The sequence below is a fragment of the Phalacrocorax carbo genome, chromosome 6, assembly GCF_963921805.1.
Source record: "Phalacrocorax carbo chromosome 6, bPhaCar2.1, whole genome shotgun sequence".
Taxonomy (NCBI): Eukaryota; Metazoa; Chordata; class Aves; order Suliformes; family Phalacrocoracidae; genus Phalacrocorax; species Phalacrocorax carbo.
The window spans coordinates 33,242,828-33,260,892 of NC_087518.1; the positions used below are offsets into that span (position 1 = coordinate 33,242,828).

Genomic DNA, 18,065 nt, shown 5'->3' on the forward strand with positions numbered 1-18,065 from the left:
GACCATGAGAGACCTAGATGGTAGTGCCAAAGCCACCAGTCACCAGCTGGTCACATTATCTCTCCCCGTCTCAGGTTCCCCAGATACTGGAGATACAAGTGACTCAGCTGCCAACCTCCTTGGGACCCTGTGAGGGCCAGAGAGCTGGCCGTGCAAGGGCAGGCTCTCTGATAGTGTGGTGGGACACAACTCTGTCAAAAGGGCTCATGGTGGCTAGAACACAACCAAGCTGCAGTCTCACCCTATGTAAAATCCCAGCCCTCTCCCACCAGGCATAGGCAGCCAAAGACAGGATGAGGAAGGGTGATGGGGTGGTGCTCACTGCCAAAACTGTCCTTCTCCAGAGTCAAGATGGGTCAGTGTGAGGAGGAGCTGACTCATGGTGGAGGAGGCAGTAGCCGATGCTCACAGTTTTCCCCTCTCTGGGCCTGACAGGGCCAGGAGAAGAACTGTGCACCCCTGGGGGTCTTGCCCCACAGACGGCTCTAGCATCCCCCCGTTAAGCTCTCCATCCTCCCCTCCACCCTCTCAGTGTCCTATTAACCCACCTGTGCTTCCTTTGCAGCGGCAGGATCTCGTATAAGGATATGTACAAATTAGTACGGGTGATCTCGCCTCCTCTGGGCCTAGGAGAGAACTGCCCCTACAGGGTGGCGTGCAAGGTTTGCCTCCCAGTCCTCCGCCACAACCTGGCCACGGGACGCACCATCTACCCCTCCTTCCCCCTTGCTCCACCACCACTGCGCCTCCTGAGGGAACCCTGACGTTGCTTTCCTTCGAGTTTAAAGAGGTCCGCGGCCTCCCAGAGCCAGCAGCTGTCCTCCTTGAGGGGAGGCTTGAGTGAGGCCAGGGCGGGCTCAGAGCCTCCTGGGGTGGGTTTTGACAAATTATGTCCCCAAGCCAGCCCCCCACCCCAGCTCCGTTGGCACAGAGAGCCCCCGAAAGGGTGCCAGGCCAAATGCCACCGTTCCTGCGTAGCTTCTCAAAGTGCCCTCATGCAGGGGGAGCAGGAGTTTTTTGGGGCTTCAGATGTGGTTTACTCCTGGGGAAGGAAAGGGGAGCAAAGGCAGGAGGATGTTGGGGACTTTGCCATTGTTTTGGGAAGTGAGGACTGGGAGGAGGACAGGAGGCCCCTAACTTTGGGGGATGCCGTGCTGTGCCCAGCAGACACTACTGCAAGTGTGGAACTCAGAGGACACATGACCACCTCTCTGGGGAGCAGGACTCTTGCTAGTCTTGCCCTTGGCTTGACAGACCTGCCGGGAGGAGGTGGCACCTGAGCACGTCTGTGGAGCTCCACAGCTCCTACTCCCCTGCTTGAGTCAAGCTCCCAGCTGCTGGCCGTGAGTCCATGCCAGCAGTTTGGCCTTCTTTTGTCTATCTGACTTGCATATTTTTTAAAAAAATTTTATTTTAGAGTGACAGCTGAGCAAATTCCTGCACCTGCCATCTTCCCCAAAGTGCCATGACACCCATGCTTGTGTTCATGGCACAGAAGGATGAACCACAGACCTCGCTCTTCCCTCTGCATCCCTCAAAGCATCTGAGGAGGTGTACGAGGGAAGCTCAGATGCCCTCAGCGTGTGACCTTGGCTCTGCAGGGGAAGGGGGTTCCTCGGTGTGGCTTGTTGTAGCTGCTGCATCCTCCCTGCCACATCAGAAATTCTTCTTCCAGCCAGCATCCCTGGAACAGGTCTGTCACCCTCCACAGCTGGTCATGGGGATGATGCACACATTTGAAATCTTGAAGTAGACCACCAGAAGTAAAGCAGAGTGAGACAAGACCTGAACTCTTGGTTGTCTCATTTACGAAGAGATGTTTTGGGATAGGAGATTTGCAAGACTCTCAGATAACTCACCCATCCATGGCTTCTTGCAGTCTTTCCACTCTTCTCTGCTGCATCCCTGGCAAAAGATGGTGTCTTTGCTGAGGGCACTTGCTTAGGTCCCTGCAGACAGAAGACCCCTTCTGGAGGAATTCCTAGTCTTCCTCATTTGACATTAAGGCTTCTCTGGCAAATGCTGCTCTCCTGAGCTGGGTCACCTGGTGCTCAGAAGGGTACCTGTAGTGCATCCTGGGAAGATGGAGCTCTGCAGCAGTCTGGGCTTTCTGCTGACACTGTGGGATGGACAGAGCAGTGAAGGTGGAAAAACTCAATGGGATATGAAGGCAGAGAGAGTAAGACCAGCTTTTGCTGTCATGTGAGGGAGACCATGCCCATCTCTTCCTTGTGTTACCTTGGTCTGCTCCTCCTTGCATGGGGTATTTCAAGGACATGGGAGATTTTCAGGGATTCCTACTGCCCTGGAACAATTCCCAAAAGGCAACTGATGAAGAAAGAAAACCCACGTGGTCATTGCATCTTACCACCATGGTCCAGATCCCAAAATGCCAACCCAACTGCTCACCTTTCAGTTGCTGAGCCTGCCCTGCCCATCACAATGCACAGGTTCACCTTCCTGGAGCCCACACCCCTTTCCTGCCAGGCGATGTGACAATGATGACTTGCAGAAACAACCACCAAGTGTTTATGGAGTGGTGGACAGCCTGCTCTGGAAGAGATGGCTCCTGGGCAAGTTCAGGATGCAGCATAGTGGTGCAGCATGGTATGGAATCATACCTGCTAGGGCCATCCACAGGTGGGCTAACAAAGGGGCATCAATGCAGGAAGACTTCCCATGGAAGACCAGCAAGCTCTGTCCTTATGCTGAGGAGAGCAGGTCTTGTAATAAAATCTTGCTGGGACTGTATCCAGGCAGCCAGCTCCGCTCTTTGGAGCTATCTCTTACCTTTCTTCACCCCTTCTGCTTCTAGCTGTCATGCAAAAGTGAGCCAAGGCATCAGTTTTGCCCCTAATAGTAGCCCTTGAGATGGTCATGGGTTGGGTGAATGCTCCACAGACATTCATGTCCCTATGGACGTCTCCTGTTCCTGAATCTACTCTGTCATCACTTGCTGTTCTGGTGCTCTGTTCCTAACAGCTTGGTATGGCAAGGCACAGGTTTTGACCTCCATCGCTCACAGGGTTCTCTCAGAGCACCAGGACTGAGCCATTAGTACCTGGTGGTTTTACAGTCCACCCTCTACCATAGCCACAGGGCACATCTCTATCCAGACACAGGACAGATGGTCAGCTGTCCCATCAAGGATGTGCCTGTGCTGGTACCAGCTCCTGGGAGCCATCCTGTTCAGATGGATGTAATTCCATGTGCCTTCCTGTGCTTCACTCTGTGGGGATGTGGTTTCTGGGCACTGCTGTGCTGCTCAGAATGCTTTAAGATCTCTGAAGCAGCAAAGTAGGCAGCCTGTCTGTGAGAACAGACAATGTGGTCCTTCTTGGTCAGTGATGCAAACTCTTCCTTTCATGGGAATCCATTCCTCCTTCACTGTGCAGAGAATTTCAGTATGAAAGATGGTGTCTGACATGTGCTGAGTACACTAAAATCCCCCCTGCCAGGAAGGGTGGGTGGAAGATCATTGTCTTGCTTCCTTTTTGCACAAAGTTCTTAAGCATGAAAACTCTGAAGTCATCGTCTCCCCTTTAGACACCCCAAATCAGTGCCCATCCAGCTCTGCCAGGGTGCTGCTTTACAGACTCCTGGACTTGGATATTTCCTCTTGATCATCCCACTTAATAGTGCCCAATGTTGTTAACAATCCTCTTTCCAACTTGTTTAGGTGTGTCAGGTCTCAAAGGGGGTGGCTTGCCACCCTGTTCTGTGCCTGCACCCCAAACAGCTCCCATTGTGGGTCATCACCATCCCTACTTCACATCCAAAATGTCAGAGCTAATCTTGGTGGGGGCCTCTTTGGCCAGGGGAGCTGCTTCCAAACCAGCCAGTACCCCCTGAGAAGTTGAGGTGTCTTCTCCCGTTTTCCATTGCTGTCAGCACATGGGTAGGGAATTGGCCAGGATCCCATGGGGAGCGCTTAATTTTTCAGCAGTGCCCTCTCTCCCAGGCCACCCTGGCTGAGACATTTTCCTCTCCAGCAGCATTCTCCCAGCCCAACTGTAAGGGTCCATGCCTTTGCTGTTGTGAGGTTGCCCTTGCCCATTAACCATCCTGAATGGTGCAGTGCAGGTCGGAAGCCTGGCACAAGGGGAAGAAGAGGTGGCTGAGCCCCGGACCCCTGGGAGATGTACTTGAGCAGCCTCCTGGACATGCAGAGAGAGGGAAGCACAGCCAAATATCTCAGCCTGGCAGAGGGCTCAAGGCATCATCGGGTGTCCTGTTTCTGGTAGTGTTCCTCAGTACAGCAACCCTGGTCAGGTCCTTACAGAGCAGAGGAGCGCGAGGTGGGGGTCCATCCTAGCTGCCTCCCTTGGGAAACCCAAATGAACCCCAATGTTGGAAGGCCCAAACAGCTGCCTCTGCTGAGACTCTTTAAACTCCAACCTGGTGGAACTTGCAGCCGCATGTGGGAGAGAGCCAGGGCGGGAGCATGGCATGTACAACTTTTCCTCCTGGTTTTGTTTTTTCAGCCAATTCAGCATGCCTTTTGCACTGGTGCATGGTGGGAAAGTGGTCCATCCGCAGAGCCAGACGGAAGCAACTGGGCATCTTCCTTTGACAAGTGACCCTGGCCCACTGCCTTCTATGCAAGATGCTGCCTCCCAATTGCATAGACCTTATGAGCTGGGGATACACAGCCTTCCAGCTATGGGTTAGGTGGCAATGCAAAGCAATACCCAGGCCCGCCCCGGGAGGGAAGAAGCTACGGAGGCCACAGAGCACTGTGGTGCAAACCACCGTTATCTCAAATAACCCATGGCTTGAGTGCCGTGTATCTGATTTATACCACTCGCACACAGCCCTGGAACCTGTGGGACAAGTTGGGGGCTGCTGGAGGGCTTTAGGAAAGGGGTTGAGGCCAGAGAAGGACTCCCAGACTGCTAGTGAGACAGGCGCTTGAGGCCAGCAGCAGAGAGGCGAGGGGTGAGTTGCTTTCTGCCAGCAGTCCTGGGTCTGTGTGAGCAGTGCTATAAATCCACATCAGGACAGTCTCTCATGTATGATTTGCCTTGATTAACAGGTTTCCTGTTCTTTTCCTGTTTGTCCGTTTGTTTTTTCTCTCCTGTTTTCCTGTACTATTTTTGTTTGTATGTTTTTCTGCTCTCTGGGAATGCCTCCTCTCTCTCTGCATCTCCCTCCCTCCCCTTCCCCCTTCATGAGCAGTGGCCGAATCCATTACACTGAGATGTATGAAATGCTGACTCTTATGTCACCACCGCTAGGCCTCGGCAAGAGATGTCCTTCCAAAGTGGCCTATAAGGTAGATCAACCCTTCCTTCTACAGGGGCTAGAGCTGAGCAGGACCTGGGGCTCAAGGGAGCTGTGGGAGGTGGGGCTGGGGGGAGCTGGGGAGGCACTGGGGGCACTCAACATCTTTAGCTTGCTCCTGGGGAGTCTGGTGTGCTCAGAAGAGTCCTGGCCATGCTGGCTGGTCTCCACTGCCCACGCACATGATGCTGCCATGGTCAGTCACAAGGCCGAGGAGCTCTGGGATGGAAGATCCCAGTGGAAGAGGGGCAGGATCAGCAATAGTGTGGAAGTGGGAGGGTTGGAGAAGATGAGGTGAGGAGCAACCCTGTAGCACATTTGGGAGGGTGGGATGAAGGACATGAGGTGGGAGCTGCGTGGCTTTGCAGAGGGCAGCAGCTGCTAGGACAGAACCTGGAGCTAGAGAGCAATGTGTTGTCCAGGTCTGGAGCAAACTGAAGCTTTCCTTGGCCGCAGGCTGCTGCCTGTGGGTCTCTCAGCAGCATTCAGGGCTAGCAAAGGGGGGTTTTCTGCACATGTGCAAACATGCTTCCGCCCTCTCCAGCTCTTACATGTTTGTTCACACATGCATACATCCATCATCACACTTTTCCATGAGAAAAAAGGAGGCTTGAAGGCAGGGAAAGGACATGACAAGCTGAGGGAAAAGGAACAGGCAGGGAAGGAATGACCCAAGGTATTCACAAAGCAAAATATACTCTCTGGAAAGTGGATCTGGTCACTTCGGTTTGCACCCCGCCTGCCCAGGATGGGGAAGGAGCATGGCGTGTCTAACCTGCCTTGGTTGCCCTTCTCTCTTTCCTTCTGCACTTTTTCTACCCCTCCTTCCCTTCCCCACCCTTGGAAAATTTGGACCCTATGCATGTGCTGGCAAACTTCATCTCTGAAAGACGCAAAAAGGGAGCGCCAGGATGTAGCATGCTAGAGGAATCCAGCTGATCTGAAGTCCCTGAAGGTTAGGGACCCTCCTCTCCCCTGCTCCAGGTGGGAAGGGTTGAGAGCCAGAAAGCCAAACCACCCAGGAATGGAAACCTGAGCCCCCTCTCCCCTTCCCGAGCATTCCCCACGCCTGCGTCCCTGATGGATCAGGCCTGTCTTCCCGAAAGTGCTGGGAGGTGCTGTGGCAGCCCCGGTACCATGGGGAAGGGGGCTCAGGGGCCGTTCCTGGGGTGCAGGAGGAGCCCTGGAAGGCAGTGAGCCGGTGTCCTGGGGTGGAAGGAGCCGGGGGGTGGTGGGGTGATCCTTGCCCTTCTTTTTTGGCTGTGCTGTTTTGACACTCTTTGTTGCTTTTTATTTTTTTATTTTTTTCCCTTTTGTTTAATGTTTAATTTCTTTTCCTCCAGCCTGGTCGATGTGTTTTTCGATATTGTTTTCCGTCCGCTGTTTTCTTCTCTCTCTTGCACAGAGACTGGTGCTGATGAACATGCCCGTGGCCGAGGACATGACGGTCCATTTTACCTCCACCTTGATGGCGCTGATACGCACTGCCTTGGACATCAAAATTGCCAAAGGTAAGGTTGGTGGTGTAGAGAGGGGACAGAACCAGGAGGGTTTCAGAGTAACCAGCACTCATCCTTTGGGCAGGCTGAGGACATGACAGCCAAATTAAGGTTGGTTGCCCAGAGCTTGTCATGTGGATAGAAGGGATTACCTTGAACAGGCAAATTTCTGCTGCTTTCTATAAAAAAAATTCTATTTCTTTAGGGAAGAGGTGGCCAGTTTTCCATGAGAAGCTGCTTCTAGAGAACAGAAACAGCTTGATGTCCATTGTGTAAACGGGGAGGGAGAGAAATCCCCTTTCTCCCCATGTACAAAACCAAACCAAGGGGGGAAAAGATCATGTGTGCTTGGCTTCCTAAGGCTGGGGAACAGAAATCTCTCTCTCAATGAAGATGAAATGTTCAGAGCAGGAAAATCTGCTTTGTTGTTGCTGGAAACACTCTGAGTCATCAGATCAAAAGCTTTCTGCAGAAATGTGCCGTTTTCAATAAAATGTCCCCTGGGAACAGCTCAGCTCTCGGTAGAAAACTCAACCCAGGGCAAGATATCAGCAAAAGCCCAGTGCTGAGACAGATCCTTGGGTTCAAGCTCCTCTAGATAAAGGAGATGTGAACTTGGGTATCCTACAGCTCAGCAGAGTTGTCCTGGGCTCTGGTGTCTCCTGTTGGTGCATATTGACAGCTCCCTTTGAGCCTGGGTCTTCCTAAGCTCAGTAAATCACTTCACCTCTGTCCAGAGAGCTCTAATCTCCTTGCACAGCATTGCCAAGTATTTAAAGATTTCAACCATGTGCTCTTTCACCAGCACATGATCTGCTCACCAGAAAAGAGAAAGTGGGGCAGCAGCAGGTGTGTGTGGGCTGGAGTAGGATTGGAGCCGCAGAGACGGACCCCAGGCAAGCTTGAAGATGGCAGCTTTGAGTGGGAGGGCAGGGGATGGGGAGATGGAGGCACATATGGAAGGGATGGTAGGAAAGTTTCCCTGTGAGAGCAGGCGACCAGGCTTACTGATGCAAGATGGCCCTCACAGCCCAGAGAGAGCTGGTTGCTGCTTGTGAAGCTCACTTCAGGATGGGAAAGGGGTGTTTTCAGTAGGACCCTGGTGCCGGGTCTTGAGGTACATGGGCTATTTTTTTCCCTCCATTGTTCAAGGTGGTGCAGATTGGCAGCAGTTAGACTCTGAGCTTCAAAAGGAGATCCTGACCATTTGGCCTCACCTGTCCCAGAAGATGCTTGACCTCTTGGTACCCATGCCAAAAAGTGAGTCTTTCTGGGGGCTGTCATCACTGCCAAGTTTCCATCATACCTGCTGCAGCTTCTTCGCAAAGGGAGGTAGGGACTAGTCAGACCCATCCCCAGCTGGAGAAGAAGTTGGAAAATGGTTTGTGTTGCTACAGGTGGGCTTCTGCCTTGTTCTGCCTGTCTGCTTGGGAACCCTCTTGAAAAATGCCTAGTTTGCAGTATCTACTGCCAAACACAGAGTCTCCGTCTCTGGAGCATGTAAGGGCAGGAGGCTGAGCATCGCTTGTTCCGTTACATGTGATGATGTGATGAAGATGTGTGTCTTGGTGGTTTATGATGATGCTTTCAAGCCATGTCCATCCATTTTATCTCCACATGGAGTGTCTGGGTGTTCATGTCTCTCTTGGAGCGATGAGCAGACTTTGAGGGTCACCAGGGTATCCCACAGCAGGGCTCTTCCTGAGATCCGTGCTGGTGTCTTCAGACCTGCTGTTTCTGTTAAGACAAAAGTGTCCCCCACCTTCCTTCCCCTCTTATGCTCTCAGCCTCTGACCTGACTGTTGGCAAAATATATGCAGCCATGATGATCATGGATTACTACAAGCAGAGCAAAGCGAAGAAACAGCGGCAGCAGCTGGAGGAGCAGGTGAGGCTCAGCAAGGGCATGTGGTGGGCAGGATGGGGAAGTTCAGAGGCCCTTGCTGCTTCCTACCGTGTCCTGACCAAACGTGCAGCCAGCTGCGTGGGGTGCTGCAGAGGGATGAGGATGGTGGTACAGATTGGGCTTTGGTGACTACAAGGTATGCGTATGTGCATGCTTGATACCTGCAGCAAACATGAGCATGCTATTGCCTTCCCAAGTGGTGGGGGCTTGCTTGGTGAAGCACTGGGTGATCATCTGTATTTCATACAGGATCAGCTTCTTCTTTTCTTCAATACAGAAAAACGCCCCCATGTTCCAGCGCATGGAGCCATCCTCTTTGCCGCAGGAAATCATCTCAAATGCAAAGACTCTGCCATACCTCCAGCAGGACACCCTCTCAGGCCTGTGAGTATCGCCCTGAGAATAAGGGAGGTATTCCTGTTGCTCTTCTGTTCCTGCAGATCTTGTTTTGTTCTCTGGAGCTGGCACTGTGATGCACAGCAGAAGAAACCCAGTCTGGGGCAGAAAGCTCCCAGCACAAAGCTACGTAGCTGGTGTGCGTCAGCATCACCAATAGCCATGGAGGTGGCTAAGGGGAATGGCCAGGGGTCTGCATGGATGCTTTTCTTGCAGGACCATTTTGGCACTAAGTGCAAGCTCTCTTACCGAGGAGGGTCTGAGATGGACCTGAACGTTAGGAGCAGCTGAGCAGCAGGTCCCCGGGTGTTACAGGGTCACTGGGGGATCCCAGCACCCTGGCTGGTGGGAATGAGGTGGTGGGAGTCGCTGGCACTGCACTTGGGGTGTCCCCACTACTGCCTCAGGACCTGGGGCACTGGTGTCCTCTCCTGCCTGGGCACCACTTCAGCTCTCCAAGGAACATGATGTTTCTCCTGGGGGTCTCAACAGCCTGGGGGGAGGCAAGCACAGGGGCTCCCCAGCTCTGAGCCACTGAAGAGGCAATGCCCAGCGACAGCAGCATGTGGCTTGCAGCCTTCCTGAAGCTGGACTGTCTTTGCAGGAGCAGCCGGAGCGGGTTCCCCTCACTAAGCCCACTCTCACCACAGGAGATCTTCCAGCTGGCATGCATGGATCCGGCCCACGGGCAGTTCCAGGAGCACCAGTCTCTGGTAAAGTCACCTGCTGCCTGGCAGGCACTCGCCTGTGGTCCCAGCAAGAGTGCTGGTGGGCACGGGGAGGTGTGGGGCTGCCAGCATGGCAGTGAAACACTGCTCCCTGCCCCAGTGGCAGCGAGCACAGCAGAGGGATGGCAGCTGCTGGGTCATGCACAGATCCAAAGCAGGGGACAAACATTCCCAGGTGTCCCCCAGCTGGGGCTCTGGCTCCTTGCCTCTGCCTGAGCACTGGGGATGCAGCCATCCCTGGACCAGCCCTGGCTGGTGGGGCCAGGTAGCGGCAAGTGATTTTGTGGTGAAAGCTGTGACCAGGGTCCAGTGTCATGCAGTAAAATATCCTTCTCTTTACAGGCTGCTCTTTTTTTCCACTGAGCACTCATTTCAGTGCGTTACCCCGTGCTGAGTGATGGTATCTGATGTTTTCAGATTCATGTTCATTTTGTTGTCAGTGCTGGTGTCCCCAGTCCCAAACTGAGTTGTCAAACTGTCTCCGATGGGAGCACACCTCTCTGGCCTCACACACATGCTGGCCAGCAGCAGCAGTGTCTGTCTGTGTGTGTGTGTATATATACATATCTATATATACATATCTATATATCTCTCTCTCCATGTCTGTGTGTGTGCATTCGCGCACCACCCTGACGCTTGTCGGATGCAGTGTTGTACCACTGTGCATCTCCAGCCCGGTCCGTGTCTCCGGGGTCTGTAGTACTCTGTGTGAGCTGTGTACTGCGCAGGCGGGTGTCCCCAGCCACCGTGACCACACCACCGTCCTGCTGGTGGGAACGTGGCAGATGAGAATCCCCATAAAGTCACCTTCTAGCAGATCTCCAGGGTCACTCCCTGCCCATCTCCCTGACACCTCGTCCTGTACAAAAGAGTCCACTAAATTGGGAATTAACCAAAGTGCAAAGGTGCCACAGTTGGCATGCTTTCTTTTAATGGGGATGTGGCCAGAAAGCCTTCAAAGCAGGGTCAGAGAGAAAAGCCCCTACATTTGTCCCCTTCTGACAAAAGGAGGAGTTAAATCCTGGGCAGTCAGGGCATCCCCAGATCCAGGCAGGGTTTCCACTCCCACCGAAGAGGGGCAAGATGAATTGGCCGTCAGGCGAGCCTGAAGCACTGCTTCTGGCCTTACCTGCAACGGATTGTGAATCAGAGATTATTTTTAAGTGGCGATATGACGGATAATATGTCTTAGACTACCGTTTTGGCCTGCTTAAATTCTGTCCCTGGTTGAGCGAGCAGGGCTGTCCCCTGCCAACGGGGCAGAAGCAGCACGCTGCCCTGCTTCAACCCCATCCCAAGAGCTTGGCTGTGTGTTTATTTCCAGGAGCCAGAGGTTAGGGAGTTTCAAAGATTGCAGCCCTCTAACCGTGGCAGCTGCCTTCCTGTGGACACTCAGGACCACGCTGTCTCTGGGAGGGCCTCTTCCATGCCTCGTCTCACTGTGGATCCCCAGGTAAAACCAAGCAAAGCCCCTACGGGTGCCGGGTCCAAGCAAAGCCTACCAGGTAACGCTGGGGCTTCTCTCTGTCCTGAGCAAGTTCTGCAAGCCCCACAGCTTCCTTGGTGCCCTGATATCAGAGCATCTCCCCATATTTGGGGTGCTGCACAAATAGGAGAGCTGCTGTTCCCCTACATGGGGGACACTGGCAGCAGAGCAGCCAGGAGAATCAATATTCAGGCTCATGTGGGAGGTCCATGGTGGGGCAGGGCCACGCCGGGAGGTTGCAGGGTCACACCACAGTGGGACACCCCTCCTTTCCTCCAGCCCTCAGTGCTGGCTGAGGTTTGAGGAGTCCCAGCCTGGCTCTCAGATGATCTCCCAGGTGATGAAATACCTTCCTTTCCTGTTGTCCCAATGCACACGCTTCTCCATCTGTCCAGGGGAACCCAGGCCACATCTCACCTCCTCATCTGTCTGCCCAGTTTCTCTGTTGTTCTGTCTTGTATTCAGCCTCCACCAAGACACAGATGCTCTTATGGGGTTCAGTTTTGCTGTGAAGTCTCTGGATATGCTTTCTCACAGAACTTCTGGTGTCAGTGCTGGTGTGACATGTCATGGCACTTTGAGGGGCTGTGAAGAGGAAAGGAGGCTTTGCCCTGTGGGCTTTATTGACCATTTGGCAGTAGGGGAGATGATCAGAAGGAGAAGATGGGACCAGAAAGGGTACAGTGTGAGGAGAGGAGACAGGGAGAATGGCCTGCTAGAATAAAGCAAAAGAAAATACAGAAGGAGGTGATGTTTTCCACAAAACATAAGAATGCAAGCTAGAAGGTGGGGAGAAGATAGAAAGGAGAAAAAGAAAAGGAGAGGGAAGATAAAACAACAGCGTGAGTGGGGAGAGAGGGAAGAAGTATAGGGGATGGGGCCGCGGGAATAAATGAAGACCAGGGAGGGGCCTGAAAAAGTGACAGCAGACAGGAAAATAAACATGGACCAAGGGGCACTGAAGAATCCCCTCTCTGTCAATGATTTCTTCTTTGATGTCTTTGCTCCGCTTGACCCTGTTTTCAAGGCAGGGAGGGATGCTGACACAGCCTGGGGGGCAATGGCCTGGTACCGTCTGTGTCCTCATGCCTGGTGTGGGATGCTGCTGCTTTTCCCCTGACATGCGGTGCCTTGGCTTGAATCACAGTTACTGACTTTGCTTGTGGAGCGCAGTTTCCAGCCAGCTGGGGCAGGGGAACTCACAAGCACAAAAGCTAAACCCCACTTTCCTCCTGCCCCCGATTTGTGCAGAGATTATCTGGGGGGGGCTGTGCTTAGGCTGGCTGCCCCGCACCCCGAATCTCCCCATCCTGGAGGCTGGTGCACCAGTGATAATGGGTGAACCGGTAATTTCTCGACCACTGTCCCCACCAGCCCTGTGTGGCACTAACCGTCTCCCCGGCCGGCGGGGGTTGCTTGCAGGTGGTGACGGACACCAGCTCAATGCGGCGATCATTTTCCACCATCCGGGACAAGCGCACCAACAGCTCCTGGCTGGATGAGTTCTCCATGGAGCGCAGCAGTGACAACACCTACAAGTCCCGCCGACGCAGCTACCACTCCTCGCTCCAGCTCTCTGCCCGGCGCCTCAATGCCGACTCGGGTGAGCAAGGGCGGGTGGCCCCATCCCACACCAATGCCAAAAAACCCCCAGCTAAGCATCCCCTACTCCTGGAGGAGGTGACAGCGGGGACTGACAGGGATGTTCTGCAGGCCACCGGTCCGACGGGCATCGCTCGGGCGGCAGGGAGCGGGGCCGATCCAAAGAGCGCAAGCACTTGCTGTCTCCTGATATCTCCCGCTGCAACTCTGAGGAGAGGAGTCCCCAGGCACATGACGAGTCGCCAGAGCGGCGGCGCGAGTCCCGGTCACCCAGCGAGGGCAGATCACAGACACCCAACAGGCAGGTGGGTGATAAAAACCCCTTCCTAAGCACAAAGGGAGGTGTAGAAAAAGCTCCCTGCCAAAACTGGGAAGATAAGCCCCAGCTCTGGGAGCCCTGCACTGTTTCTTCTCCCTACGGTGGCATCTCCATGTCCTCTGCAAGCTGAGCATGTTGGGGTTGCTCAGGCACCCTGCATGGCATTTTGGGAGAGGGGTGGATCTCCACACTGATCCTCTCACCGCTGTGGCATCTGCTCCCTGCCAAGGTCAAGATATCCCAGCTAAACAAGCTTGGAGGTGCCAGTGCTTGAGTGTGCTTGAAGGCCATGGAGATGCTGCCTGTAGAGACCAGCAGCTGGCGAGACGTCAGCACTTCCTGCAGCAGGTTTGCAGGTGCTTTTTACTTTCGACCACAAAAAGCAGAAACCATCCTCGTTCCTGGAGCAAACCCTGAGGCAGGGATGGGGCAGGCGAGGGCGCAGCAGGGCCTCATCTAGGCAGGAGGATGCTTCAGGGACACCAGGTGCAGGACAAGGGGGAGCTGGGTGCAAGGCACTGCCCATTGCCCTTGTATTCTCCAGCATGTCTTGGTGCATTGTAGGGGACGGGATCCCTGAGTGAAAGTTCCATCCCCTCCATCTCGGACACCAGCACGCCCCGGCGAGGCCGCCGCCAGCTCCCACCGGTGCCCCCCAAGCCGCGTCCCCTCCTCTCCTACACCTCCATGTTGCGGCACACCGGAGATGCCTCGCCACCCGCTGAGGAGAGCGAGGGGGGGTCCCCACTCCTCTCCTCCACCCTGGAGCCCAACGCTGCCGGCCTGACCGAGTCTTCCAGCTCCCCGGCGGGAAAGCAGAGCCGACAGTCCACCCCGCAACGCTACATCTCAGAGCCCTACCTGGCCCTGCACGACGACTCGCATGCCTCAGACTGCGGTGAGGAGGAGACGCTCACCTTCGAGGCGGCCGTTGCCACCAGCCTCGGCCGCTCCAACACCATCGGCTCGGCCCCACCACTGCGGCACAGCTGGCAGATGCCTAATGGGCACTACCGGCGGCGGAGGCGAGGGGCAGGGCAGGGCATGATGTGCGGGGCCAGCATTGACGTGCTCAGCGACACCGAGGAAGATGACAAGTGCTAGAAGCTGCCCCTTGCCCTGTCTCAGCTCCCCCCCTGCCCCGCCACCACCCTGCCCCTCTCCAATGCATGCTCTTTGCCACGCCTGGGAATGAAACAAAACCAAAACCAAATGCAGGGGAAAAGGAGAAAACCAAACTGACCGGAATGGAGGGGGGAAAAAAAAAAAGAAAAAAAAAGTCTTTGTGCAAAAAAAAAATTAAAATCTGTTGACTTTCATTTATTACTATCACTTTTTTTTTCTGCACAGAGAAGCATTTAATAGGTGGCAGAGCAGCCCGGCCAGGCACGCGTGCTGGGGGGCGAGTGAGAGCCCCCCTGCCGTGGCCCTGCTCCCTGCCCCAAGCGGAACCCCTGGGAAGGCTCATCCTGATGGTTTTCCGCTCCCCGAGGCCAGAGAGTCCCAGCGAGGGGGTACCAGGGGCCCTCTTCACTCTGTCACTCGGGCTTGTGCTGCTGTGGCTTTGAATTTCCCTCCCCGAGGGTCTCATCCAGCCTGGAAAAGGAGCAAGGTGTGATGACGGGGTGCGGGGGGCCAAGGGGTTGGGGTGCACCAGGGTGACCGGAGTGACTCTGCTTGGCTGGGGGGCCAAAGCTGAAGCCAACTGGTTTGTACTGGGGCAGGTGGGAGCAGGGTGGGGGGCTCAGCGCTGCTGAATGTATCCTGTCTCCCACTGACATATATTTATTTATATACGGAGAACTCTAGGTGTGCCTGTGTGTGTATATACGGTATGTGTGTGTATATATATTTATATGCTGTATATATAAAGATATACACATACATGGATTTGTTTTAGTCATCTGACAATGCTGGGGAGCCCCTTGGGAGTTTTACTGCCCGCACCCCGTTTGGCAGGGGCAGGACCAAGCCTCCCCCGTGGGCTGCTGTGCATCCATCGCTGTAGCAGAGCACTGGGAACGTCACCCTGCTCTCCTCGCCCTGTCCCAGATGTTTCCAGTGGTGGGAACTACATTTTCTCTGTTAGAGGTGGCTGTAGTGAGGGGTCTTTGGGCAGCTCTGTTGCCAGCTGTACTGTGGAGTGGGATGCCCAAGGGACGAGGACAGGGCTGTCCCTGGGGATATGGCTTGTTTTGCACCAGCAGTGCCAAGGGGGTGATGGCAAACCTCTCAGAGGCCTTTTTGCTGTGTTCTCCCAGGATAAGAAGATTCCCACGTCCACAGGGGAGAGAAGATGTTATGTGTGCATGATGGTACCCTAAAATCTGTCCTCCCGGCAGAGGAGCCCAGCTTTGGCAACTCTCTTGCCTTGGTTTCCCCCAGAGCCATGGCCCCTGCCCACCCCAGGGTCTGGCACCCTCTTCAGAGGGGGGTGCCATGGGGGTGGCTGGGTTTGCAAACCCCTTGGCCCCAGCACAGGGGCAGGTGGGTGTCTGAGAGCGGGGATTTGGGAGAAGACCATGGTCCAGAGGGTGAGCGGGGTGGTTCACACCTTATGCAAATACTGAAAACACAGTACAGGGCCACCTTCCAGCACCGGTCACTAATTAATCTGGCAATTATGTGCTGTCAGCTCTAATGATCCCTGCGCACCCTTTCCTGTGGGTGTGAGGCTTTGCCCACCAGCCCAGGAAGGTGATAGTGGCCTTGTGGTGATGGGTGGCTCATCCTGGTGAACACCAGCATGTTTCTGCTGTGAGTTGTGTCTGTCATCAGCCTGAGCATAGTCCTGGGGAGCCGGAGGGTGCTGTGCCTTTGGAACCTCAGGGAAAGGCTTGCTCTGTGGGCTGGGGTTCTGGTCGGTGTGGTTGGACCAGGCATAGCTGTGTGTGGAGGTGGGACGTGGCCTTCAACATGCTGGACTTGGCAGCACAGCCCTCATCCTGCCCTTCCTTCTGCTCATGGCTTTGCTTTGCTGTGGGTTGTTGTGGTCTGGGCCCTTGGGCCTATTCTCCAGCCCCTCTGGCTGGCTGAGCAGCAGCTCTGGCCAGGTTTTGCTTTGGCCCTGGATAACCCATGTCTTCTCCCAGCCAAAAGATGCTATGGGCAAAAACTGCCCTACTCCTGCATGTGCAGATCAGCCCCTGCCCCAGTTTCTTTGTGAGCTTCCCCAGAAAAGCTCTGCTTTGCGAGAAGCAAATCCCACCAGCTCCAAAGGCTCCTGGGCTCGGTCATGGACCAAAATCCCTCTTTCTAATGGTTAAGCTGCCCTCTGTGCACCCAAGGAGCAGGTTTTGCTTAAACCTTCTCCTGCCTTGATTGGTCCTTGCTGGTGAGTGGCATCTCTGCTGGCCCTGTGCTTCCTGAACAGACACTTCCAGTGGCCAAAGGATCCAAGAATTCCCCAGGAAGCCCTCTCCTTCACTCTGGCTCAGCTCCTGCATCCCCCATCTCAGTGCTTGGGGGCAAGCCATGCCCCATGCAGCTGTCAGGAAGGTCCCTGGTGCTGGCTGGTGGAAGGGCATCTCCTGTCCCCTTCTGGGCATCCCCTGTTCCTTTCCAGCCATCTGTGAGCAGTTTGTGGCTTCAACCTGAAGCTGCTGGAGCGTTGCTCCCTGTGCCAGAGTTTGGGGGAGCCAGGCCTGATGGACAGCGTGGGACCACGTGGGGCCTGGGGCCAGGGATATGGTGGTGCTGGGGGCCAGGGGAGGCAATGCCATACATGCCCTAAATACAGATGCTGGCATATTCTACTTCTAAATGCAGAAAGGTGTCTGACAATACACTGGGCTCTGAGTAACAGCCTGTGGGGAGGGGAGGAGGCGGCTTTTTGTGTCTGCACCTGTTGGGTGGGGGGGAGGGATGCTCCTGAAGAGGGGGCACGTTTCATGTGGATTTCAAGCTTTGGGCATTTTATTTTCCTCGGCCCCAGAATGGGGCTGGCAAGCAGTTGTGGCAATGCTCTGTGGTGGTGGTCTGGGCTGGGGAAGAGCCACACGTGGCAGGGGGCTGCGGCATCCGAACCTGAGCTTTTTGGCATGTAATACCTGTGTTTTATTAACATACAGAAACTGTATGAAGAAAACCAGAGCCCCCTTTTTCCGAGGGGGCCCAAAAATGGCCTGCTCCTGTCTCTCCTGCAATAGCTGTAGTCCTGCTCCTGTGGCACAGGGCAGTCAGGGACCCGCAGGGACAAGGTGGCACATCCAAAGCACGACTCTGAAACCAAAAACAACCCCCAGGAGAACCACAGAAAAGACTATGCTGAGGGGGAAGGAAAAACAACCCCAAGGCGCTGTTGCAGCCTGCGTCTCGCTTTTCAAGGCGCTGGACTCACTTCGCTGCTGTACGATCTCTTGTCCACAGCTTTTTGGACATCTCCTTCTCCGCTTGGACACTGGGGATCTGCCAGTGTGCTTGCTGCTGGCGGCTGCTGGCTGTGCTTGACCACGGGAGGGAGGATGAGAAAGCGGAGGGATATATTTCAACCTCTGCCTGCATGGGACAAGCCCCTGCCCAGGCAGGAATTCACCAGTAGCAGGCAACTTGTTCCCAGTTTGGTGCTGGGACAGGGCTCGAGGCCCTGCAAAGCTTTTGGGGAGACCATGGAAGGTGTATGGGGAGAAGAGGCAGCCCCAGAGCATGGAGCCCCACTGTCCTCTCCGGGCTGGCAGTCCCAGCCCCATCTTTCTGTCCCCCCTGTGAGGCCTTGGAGGGCAGAGACCCACCAACGCAGGGCTGGTGGCTCCTGGGGCTGCAGGAGGGTGGGTGGGAGATGCTCTGCCTTCATCCTGCAGGTACTGAGGCGGGATGTTGTAACATAACATGCTCGTTCGGACCCAAA

The 18,065-nt window shown here is 54.8% G+C and overlaps 1 protein-coding gene across 3 annotated transcripts in view; it reads left to right on the top strand.

Annotated features, from left to right (window-relative positions):
* Window positions 1–15,109, top strand: part of CACNA1E (calcium voltage-gated channel subunit alpha1 E) — a 139,649-nt gene extending 124,540 nt beyond the window's left edge. Inside the window, exons 40-49 of one of the 3 annotated variants that reach the window (XM_064454527.1) lie at window positions 5,179–5,275; window positions 6,689–6,794; window positions 7,935–8,042; window positions 8,570–8,670; window positions 8,966–9,072; window positions 9,689–9,797; window positions 11,137–11,265; window positions 12,721–12,901; window positions 13,012–13,205; window positions 13,784–15,109. In XM_064454527.1, the coding sequence (XP_064310597.1) occupies window positions 5,179–5,275; window positions 6,689–6,794; window positions 7,935–8,042; window positions 8,570–8,670; window positions 8,966–9,072; window positions 9,689–9,797; window positions 11,137–11,265; window positions 12,721–12,901; window positions 13,012–13,205; window positions 13,784–14,323 (1,672 nt within the window). In that variant the 3' untranslated portion in view covers window positions 14,324–15,109. Of the gene's footprint in view, window positions 1–565; window positions 663–5,178; window positions 5,276–6,688; window positions 6,795–7,934; window positions 8,043–8,569; window positions 8,671–8,965; window positions 9,073–9,688; window positions 9,798–11,136; window positions 11,266–12,720; window positions 12,902–13,011; window positions 13,206–13,783 lie in introns of all 3 variants that reach the window. The other 2 variants (XM_064454525.1, XM_064454526.1) reach the window with 2 other exon arrangements.
* Window positions 15,110–18,065: the final 2,956 nt, after the last annotated feature.